The sequence below is a fragment of the Branchiostoma floridae genome, chromosome 3, assembly GCF_000003815.2.
Source record: "Branchiostoma floridae strain S238N-H82 chromosome 3, Bfl_VNyyK, whole genome shotgun sequence".
Lineage (NCBI taxonomy): Eukaryota > Metazoa > Chordata > Leptocardii > Amphioxiformes > Branchiostomatidae > Branchiostoma > Branchiostoma floridae.
The window spans coordinates 10,201,711-10,212,203 of record NC_049981.1 but is presented as its reverse complement, the minus strand read 5'-3'; the positions used below and the strand labels follow the sequence as shown (position 1 = coordinate 10,212,203).

The 10,493-nt window shown below is 40.7% G+C and overlaps 1 protein-coding gene across 1 annotated transcript; it reads right to left on the bottom strand.

Moving 5' to 3' along the window:
• Positions 1-1,724: 1,724 nt before the first annotated feature.
• LOC118411577 lies at positions 1,725-9,758 on the bottom strand. Its single transcript, XM_035813979.1, has 10 exons — positions 9,049-9,758; positions 8,499-8,682; positions 7,524-7,762; positions 6,978-7,025; positions 6,371-6,554; positions 5,623-5,861; positions 4,275-4,514; positions 3,605-3,810; positions 2,710-2,902; positions 1,725-2,235 (listed from the first exon to the last, which is right to left on the bottom strand). The coding sequence occupies exons 1-10, from the start codon at positions 9,086-9,088 to the stop codon at positions 2,213-2,215; spliced, it is 1,596 nt and encodes a 531-aa protein (XP_035669872.1). The 5' UTR covers positions 9,089-9,758; the 3' UTR covers positions 1,725-2,212.
• Positions 9,759-10,493: the final 735 nt, after the last annotated feature.

Sequence of the window (10,493 nt, the reverse complement as noted above, 5' to 3'; positions counted from 1 at the left end):
GTCGAAAAGCTTATCTATCATCTTTCACAGAAAGTCCAAGGGGATACAAACAGTAACGCTGAAAGACAAACAGTTTAATCAACATTCAAGGACACTTGAAGCTTCATGAAATCAGGATCTTGGTGTGTTTTCCTAATCATATTATCTTCGAGTTGGTACATCACAATACTTGCAGAAATGAAATTTGGTCTCCACTGAAGTACACAACGACTGAGTGTTAACACGATTCATCTCCCATTCATGTGGTATATTTTGGGAACAATGGTTCAAGACATACACTGCTATTCCCACTGCACGAAATTCATTCTTTAGACAAGCATTTAAGTATGTGTAAAGGTTGCGTTCTTAGAATAAAAGTATGCTTTATGTATGTTTTACGAATGCTTAACGTGCGTAATTTGTAGTGTCTGCCCTAAGAGAAGATAATAAGGTAAATACTCGTACGAACAGAGAAATGTATAAGGGTACAGTACTGCCTCATTTCAAGGAAGAATGGTTTCATTTGAGAAACGTTAATTGAATAGTATTGCACAAAGTTGCTATTTGGATGAGAAAATTCGATTTTGTTACCAGGTACCCAATCTTTTCAGAGTGATCAAAACTCGGTGGGGGCCAAGCATGTCTCTTTATGACGCATTCGCGAAGACAATGAACGATTTCTCTTACAAAAGACTGAGTTTGAATTTGATTAATAGACTGGTGCTACATGATTTTCATAGATAATTCCAAGTTACATTATAGATATACAACTATTTACAAACACGTGTCCCAGGGGAAAAGGCACATTATCATAACGATAGTCGATACTCTGGCAAATGCGTACTGTATCGGTTATTTCTATTCAATGGACATTGTTTGATAAAAATCTGGAGATTACTTGAAAAAAATATTTAGATTTTGTGGACAAATCTCAATTTCTATTCAATGGACATTGTTTAATAAAAATCTGGAGATTACTTGAAAAAATATTTTTTGTGGACAAATCTCAATTTGTTTCGACTTTCAGCGTCCTGTGACGATCCCCGCTGGGGGTCATTAAGATCCGCACAGTGACATGGAAGCTTTTTCACGAAATATCAACTTTGTAAGTATAACCTGCAAAAGGTTAGAAGTGTTCGTCCAAAGTGCAACATTTAGCGCAAAATCAACGTGGATGATGTTGTTCACCACATAGCTAACGTTGTCAAGAATTGTAATTTCTACCTTCACTAAGAAGGCGTTAGGTGCTGCGTCTGTGAACAGCATAACACGAGAAGTTGGAAAGTATCCTGATTATATTTGGTAGGTGAGTAGGGGTCAGGAAAATGAAAGTAGAGCTCAATGATGGGCTCTCTATTTTTCAATAAGTTAAAGCTGTCAGACTTCGTACACTTAATCTATAATTCTATAAAATTTAAAGTAATGTATTTGCTAGACCTCTACAAACAGTATCAGAGATGAAAACATGAGTTAAGGAGACTTTCCATTGAAATGAAGTTGTCGACACAAATTTTTGATTTACATCACTTTATTTGGAGGAATTTGAACACTAGGATTCTGTAGCTTACCAATAGTACAAGTAAAACCTTTCTATCTTGTTCAGTAACAAAAAGACACAAAACGCCCACTTCAAATGATAGACAATGATGAGAAAATCAATTTTGAAGAATTTTCCATGAACAGCTACGATTATCCTATTATGAATGATACACAATATAACACGTTGCTACAGATGAATGAAATTTCTATCTATTCGTCATAACAATTTGATTGGTGATCCGAAAATGTGCACACGTTATGAAATTCTACATATAGCAATTCTATATACAATCATTTTATTACCCTTTTAGAGAATGTGCAAATATTTATTCTTATTTCTGTCATTTTTACCCAGGGTAGTCCACTCAGTGGTTTGCACTGCTTTGCAGTGGAGCCCTGCACTACATAGATTTACATAGTTAAGTATGTTTAATATGCACTCCGATCATTTCCAACATCTGAATTATGGAACCTTGCCTCTGTCAAGTAGTAAGTATTTAATCCCGCTGTCCCTTTAACACCTAATTGTTTGATTCATAATCATATTTATCCACCGGCATGATGTTGTAAAGTCTGACACCAATTCAGCGACAGGCTGCTATATTTGTTGGCCTTTTTTTAAACTATGTGTTCTCAATAAACCATTGATATAACATTACCACTTGAAATAAGGCACCTTGAGTTCATCGGCACTCTAGCAATTTTCCTCTCCAGGGCCTATAGATAAATGGATTCGATCAATGGTTATATTGTTAATGAAACCGTCTTTCTGATCATAGACAAATTATACGTCACTCATCGATACTTATTCAATAGTGACAGGACTATTGAGTAATGCAAAGCTGTAACGACCATGTCACAAATTCAGTCGTTAAAGGAAGGCTACACTAAAAATGGAAATGCCTGCTGTACCATGGTAAATATACATCAAAGTTCTCACTTGTTTTACATAAGTCTGTCATAGGTTAGAGCTGCCTCACAAGTGAGAATCTTAATTTGGGCTATATTTACCATAGTGTAGCAGGCTTTTCCATTTTTAGTGTAGCTTTCCTTTAAGCACTGTATACTTAGGTTTTAGGTTTAAAAATCTCAATCGGAAGTGTGCATGTGCAAGTGGAATGCATTACCACAAACTCCAAAGTCGACTAGTTCATCATTCCAAAATAAAGTTCAACAATGATTCCAACTCACCTATCTGGCAGATGAAATATTTCCCTTTCCAGCACTCGTCATCATCCCACTTGAAGCTGGATCCTGCCCAAATGTGGATGCAGTCTTGTCCCCCATAGGCTCCGTTGTTGTCATTTGGTTCATACGGTGCCCAGTTGGTGAAATCACAACGTTTCAGTCTGCTCCCATCTTCCCACATCCACGTGCCTTCACTCTGAAGAATTAGTAGAACGGTGATATTCTAATGAACTCCAATCTGCATTATATCTTCATTTATTGATTATGCAAAAAATGTTTTGATCAACATTCCATTGCGTCAAAGGAGAAGACATAAGGTCGAAAGCGCAAACAGACTAAAAACGGTAGAGTGCCTCCTCGTAAACTGGTAGCCTCTTCCATTGAGGCCAAGACCTGGACTGTCTAGTCTGATTAACGGTTAGTTCTACCATCTCTGACCAGTACTTTCTGCCACTCCGTCTGACATTTGCAGTCATCTTCCCAATCACTACCAGTCACGGTATTGGCAGTGCATTGAAATAACTACGGACATACGCGAACCAAAACAAATAAAGAAAGAAAGAAACGCGCACACATACTGTAATACATACACACACACACGCGCGCGAGCACACACGCACACACAAACACGCACACACACGCAAAACGCACGCACACACGCACCCCCCCCCTCACACACACACACACACGCACACACACACACACACACACAAACACACACATACACACACACACACACACACGGACAATGAGTGGGAGAGAGAATATATGGCTCTGTACACGGTTTGCCGGAATAAGCCAGGGAGTGGTTCAAGATAAAGCACAGCCTGCCGTCTACCATCTTCTTTATATGTAGGAATACAAAATGAAAACGCAAGTTAGCATATATGATACATACATCTTTATCATTGAGCCCGATCCAGTAGTTCACCCTATCCGGCATCAAGCCCAGAAGGAAGTTGTTGAGAGACGAGGTCTTTATAGATACCAAGTTGCCCCCGTCAGCTTCACATGTCTCCTGTGCACTGGCCTGGTTCTTTTTCGTTGTCCTGAACAGCTTGTAGTAGGAGCCCCCTCTCTCTACATAGCCATCAGGGACAGATCCTGCAAAACATCAAAAAGGGATGAGGTGACTGGTAAGGCTAAGGTCACATTTCCACAAAGGGGCCCGGCCGGGCAGCTTTCGGGGACGATAATTATGATATAAAAGACAACAACAACAACAAACGGACCGAAAATAATTCAACAGCATACATTGTGCATATCTATTAGCATAAACTTTAATTTTTCGTTTCCGCAAACAGCCCGGCCGGGCCCCGAGTAGGAAATGTGACGTAGGCCTAAGGTGAGGTGGTGATTGGTGCAGTGGTGACTGGTGAGGTGAGGTGATGACTGGTTAGGTGAGGTTGTGACTGGTGAGGTGAGGTTGTGACTGGTGAGGTGAGGTGGTTACTGTTGAAGTGAGGTGGTGATTGGTAAGGTGAGGTGGACTGGTGACTGGTAAGGTGAGGTGGTGAGTTGTGAGGTGAGGTGGTGACTAGTGAGGTGAAGTGATTGAATACAATCACCTGCTTCCTTGTCGTAGAAGGTGTCGCGGGGGTTGGCAGTAATGGGCGAACTGCAGGTCGCAGATTTCGGGTAACAGTTTCCGTTGGAGAACTGAAAGGCCACACACTGGGAGCTGCCGCTGCACCGGCTGGCACACTGGGACAGAGTCATGCCGGAACCGGTGAGGGACCAGATGTCGTTCCCACGACAGTCTCCGGCTCGTACAGTGTATCCAGCAACTTGCGGAAGTGTTGTCGGACCTTGTTGAAAATTCGAAAACAATGTAATGAGGCTGCGGTACGTTGGTGGTGTCGCTGCAGCCGGGCGATTTGACACACGAATTCTATCGATAAACATCGAATCTTTTCACGCTTGAAGTGCTTTGTTGTCTTTTTAGTCTATACTTGAACGTTCTACGTGATATTTCATAATCAGTAACGTTATTGTTTTAGTTCACATTTAAAGTCATCAATACGCATACGTACGTTTTGATTGGTAGTTCAATTTGAATAGCGGCACCGATATAAGTTGTCTTAACTTGAGTGGGCCGCTACTTGTCTGTTATTTTGCCTTTATGTGTTTGTTCAATAGAAAAAAAAAATTGAATGTCAAGGGTAACACTATCTAATTAAGGCCGCCAACGTGCCACATTCTAGTGAGATATGTAGCTGAGAAAAATATTGATAGGTGAAAATTGTGCAAATGAAAATCAGATTTGCGCGATTAATGAGATAAGGCTATTATTCGATAGTGGTAAATGAGGGTAATTTCATTTACGTGGAGGTAAACGTCACTGAATATAAATTATGCAGATGAGAACTCATTTGCATCAATAATCAATAGATTATACAATAGCCTTCTTTCGTAAGATATGACTTATGTTATTTGAGTGGAGAATGATCGACTAATACAGCTTATGTAAATAAGGACCATATTTGCATAGTTAATGAGACATAAATATTCTAAAGTTTTGATATTTGGTTTTACAATGTCGATGCAACCACCTCGTAAAACAGAACAACTGTAGCTGGTAGAACGTTCGGCTCGGAATTTAGAGGTCCCGAGTTTGATCCTCGCCGTGCCTCCGACGTTGTCCCTTTGGAAAGACACTTAACACTACACCACACATGACGCTACGTACACAATGTTTCAATGCCAGATTCTTAGAACACAAGCACGTGATCATTAGAAAAACTTTATCATCAGAAGTTAAGTCTGGTGAGAAAAGAGAGTGGGTCAGTATTTCTGAGAAAGATTACCAAAAATAAATCAGTTGACGGTATATGTGTTCAAAAGATGTTGAATCAAGCAACTCATCAATATTGCCATAAAATATGATATCGTAAAGTGCCTTCTGAAAAGTACCACCTGAAAAGACTTGGACCTCGCACAGGGCCAGAGTTCGGTGGGAACCAGGAAGACGAACGCCGACGTACCGTCCCGTCATCCCCTGGCACAAGATGGAAATAGACGGCTGGTTCACGTCCATTTCATAATCGCCACCACACTTGGGGTTCGTGACGGGGTTCCGGCTAGAAGCCCCAATGTGGATGTTGAAGGGGTTGATTCTTTCCTGACAACAGTCCTGGCGGTTGAAGATGACCACCCTGAAGACAATGATAGCAAAACAATCTGCAGTATTAAGGCCATCTATTATATGGTGGCATAAAAGTCCTATAAACCCAACACCGATGCCAGCAGATAGAAAATATATGTGAGCTACATGTGAAAACAAAAACAAGTAGACAGATCATTAACAATGTCTACTAGTGAATTGGAAGCCTCTTCCATTGATGGACTCTCTGTCATGTTTGATTTACGAGTAGTCGTTGACAACAATGAAGATTATCTTATTAATGACAAAAATAAATAGCTCTAACTCAGGAAATTACGCTCACCAGGGAAGGGGGGTCGGCACCGACTTCCGACGAACTTTGACCCAATGCTGACATCACACGTGTCAGATAGCTGAAGAATACCAATAGATTCGGGCGAAAATTCCACTGAGTGTACTTTCTTGAGTTGGAGAACAGCTTATTTTTCTCATCATGTAATTTACCAACTCAGATAAACATTCATGCTAATGAAGATGATCGTTAGCCAGTCCTGCTCGTACCTGCCAATGGTGTACGATTGTCCAAGATCCACCCACCAAGCGGGATCGCGCGTCCCTTGCGTGGTGTGTGTGCAGGAATTCTCGTTGTAGTCACCATCGGTGTTTCCATCTACTGCATGGCTGGCAACCATACCCAATATACTGCTTGATTGGAACGCCTCCTTTCCTTCTGCGATGTTGATACCTGCTCATGGGATAAAATTTCATGTTCACATCATTGACCGTAAGTCTCTGAAATATGGCAGCTACTAGTATAGTGATTAGAGACGACAAGTGTAAAATGATATACACATTCGATTTGTTGCAGTGTCGGTTGTAGTTTTGATTCAATCACTAAATAATGGAACTAGAATTAATTCGAGTCATTTACTGTTTTTAGTGGTAACGATGCTAAGGATGGGGGCAAAGTTTTCTTACCATTTGTCAAGATACTACCATTGAAAAAGTGCATGTGGGAAACAAACATGGCGGCGTAAACATGGCGGCAACCATGGTCGGAACCAAAATCAAGATATGTTTTGTTATGGCAACGTTGTAATTAGCTTATTCGTTTCGTTTTAAGATGTAGATTCAACCATCTTGCAAACAAAGCGGCGATGAGCCTTACCGGGTGCTGGCGTTGGAGTGGTGTTGAGCTCCGCACTAGGCAATACGTCTGTTTAAAAAATGATAAGAGGTGAAATATTCTCAATTTTTGTGCTGAATTTCATTACAGCAGCCTTCACAAGCATTTTAGATAAATATTCTAAAGTTTTCATATTTGGTTTTACAATGTCGATGCAACCACCTCGTAAAACAAAACAACTGTAACTGGTAGAACGTTCGGCTCGGAATTTAGAGGTCCCGAGTTTTATCCTCGCCGTGCCTCCGACGTTGTCCCTTTGGAAAGACACTTAACACTACACCACACATGACGCTACGTACACAATGTTTCAATGCCAGATTCTTGGAACACAAGCACGTGATCATTAGAAAAAAACTTTATCATCAGAAGTAAAGTCTGGTGAGAAAAGAGAGTGGGTCAGTATTTCTGAGAAAGATTACCAAAAATAAATCAGTTGACGGTATATGTGTTCAAAAGATGTTGAATCAAGCAACTCATCAATATTGCCATAAAATATGATATCGTAAAGTGCCTTCTGAAAAGTACCACCTGAAAAGACTTGGACCTCGCACAGGGCCAGAGTTCGGTGGGAACCAGGAAGACGAACGCCGACGTACCGTCCCGTCATCCCCTGGCACAAGATGGAAATAGACGGCTGGTTCACGTCCATTTCATAATCGCCACCACACTTGGGGTTCGTGACGGGGTTCCGACTAGAAGCCCCGATGTGGATGTTGAAGGGGTTGATTCGTTCCTGACAACAGTCCTGGCGGTTGAAGATGACCACCCTGCAGACAATGATAGCAAAACAATCTGCAGTATTAAGGCCATCTATTATAGGGTGGCATAAAAGTCCTGTAAACCCAACACCGATGCTAGAAGAAAATATATGATGAAGAAGAAGAACTTTATTGCGCAACGATCGTACACGGTACAATGTATGGCAAAAAAGAAGAAACAAACTTATTATCCTAATTACTAAAACAAGTATTAAACACAGTACATATGCAGATTATGAATATAGAATGAAATTTGACATCCTAATTTCTAGAACAATAAGAGCTAGCCTGAATCATTGATACTGTACAATCGAGTGGGGCTAATTATGAGTTTCGGCATTTTTTCTTATGACAAAGCAGTTTTTTATATATTTACCTATTTTAGCATTGTGGGAGTTGTTGCATCTGAATATATAATCAAATCTGTCTGTATCATTGAGTCTCTTAAAATCTGTTGTACTTGATTCGAGGAATATGAATAACTCATTACGTGAAATATTGTACCTATTGCACATCATGACAAAGTGAAATTCATCTTCATCGGCACCGACTTCCGACGAACTTTGGCCCAATGCTGACATCACACGTGTCAGATAGCTGAAGAATACCAATAGATTCGGGCGAAAATTCCACTGAGTGTACTTTCTTGAGTTGGAGAACAGCTTATTTTTCTCATCATGTAATTTACCAACTCAGATAAACATTCATGCTAATGAAGATGATCGTTAGCCAGTCCTGCTCGTACCTGCCAATGGTGTACGATTGTCCAAGATCCACCCACCAAGCGGGATCGCGCGTCCCTTGCGTGGTGTGTGTGCAGGAATTCTCGTTGTAGTCACCATCGGTGTTTCCATCTACTGCATGGCTGGCAACCATACCCAATATACTGCTTGATTGGAACGCCTCCTTTCCTTCTGCGAGGTTGATACCTGCTCATGGGATAAAATTTCATGTTCACATCATTGACCGAAAGTCTCTGAAATATGGCAGCTACTAGTATAGTGATTAGAGACGACAAGTGTAAAATGATATACACATTCGATTTGTTGCAGTGCCGGTTGTAATTTTGATTCAATCACTAAATAATGGAACTAGAATTAATTCGAGTCATTTACTGTTTTTGAGTGGTAACGATGCTAAGGATGGGGGCAAAATTTTCTTACCATTTGTCAAGATACTACCATTGAAAAAGTGCATGTGGGAAACAAACATGGCGGCGTAAACATGGCGGCAACCATGGTCGGAACCGAAATCAAGATATGTTTTGTTATCGCAATCTTGTAATTGTGGCTTACCTGGTGATTGGGTGGGCTGCGGAAACCCTGCCTCGGCCATAGTGTTCAGAGTTAGAGAGGTTTGGGTCACTTTGAGCTTTACCGCGTCGACCCTTGTTTTCACCGCTTCAAGTCTACCTGGCAATTGTAACTGTTAGAATTCCTCCAGTAGTGTTATTTCATCATGAAAAATATATTATTATATTTAACTAAACTTTCTCGTTTTCTCATGCCAGTACGTACGAGTGAAGATATTTTGTCACACGTTCAAACTGTATCAAGAATACAAATACAAATATCAAGCAGTCACAACGAATCACAATGGAATATAAAACTTATGTTAAATACATGATTGGTTGGCGTTCGGAGGTCCCCGCAAAAATAACAGTAACAGTAGGGTTACTTTTTTTCTGGTACATTCAAAGTGATCTCTATCCAGTTTAACTATCCAGAAAGCTATTCTACTACTGTTGTGACAGAGAAGACAGACGCTATGTATACAGTTTACTGTATTTGCAGGTTAATTCTACCAGAGCTGTTTTTACAAAGACAATGAACAGTAGACCAGTGCTTACTGTCCATTCCTAAGGACTCTTTCAAGTAGCGTGCATGTCGGGCCAGTGACAGCAGCCAGGATTCGCGAACTCACGGCTTATTATATTGCTTTCTTCTGAAGATTATCGATATCCATTGATTTGTTCCAACGTATAATGTTTTGTACTTTAAGAATCAAAGAGAGAGAGAGAGAGAGAGAGAGAGAGAGAGAGAGAGAGATAGAAAGGTTGTATGTAGTACTTACTTTTAAGATGCTCAGCTTGTTGCTTTGTCAGAGCAGAGTCTCCTCTCCCCAGCCAAAGAATGTAAACCACCAACAACAGGGCTGTTTGGACGCGATTCTTCTCACCCATCTTTGATTAGTTGACGTCCTCCACTAACCCAGTTTATCTCACTAAATACGCAAGACATCCCTGGGCTAGATATTCACGGGGCTAAATCCTTGAACCTTGCCCTAATCCACCACCTAAAGCCCCCCCCCCCCCAGTGACAATACAATGATACTCTAACCATAGGAACGCCAAATCTAATTCTACTGTACATACTTGCCTGTTCTTGTGTTACATGGCTTCCACAAACAGCGAATTAGCGGTAAAGGTCAAGCAAGGACATGTTAGTTCTAATATTTTACATGAGAAGAAATACGCAAACTCCATCCAATGACTAGTCCCTCTTTGCAGCGTAGTTGAATGAAACATACTACGTACTATGTTAGTGATAGGTACATATGCATGTTACTCTTCGCTTACTAGAAAGACCAAACAAGAGAAATTAATGATGGATTTAAAATATTAGTTGAAGGACAGACGTCCAGGTCTGACTACTCATAATATTATTGTAAAGTCCAGTGGGGAGGGGGGACCTGGAAAAAGTCTCGCCTTGTAGCACACCCTTGATAGCTTGGTGTCTCT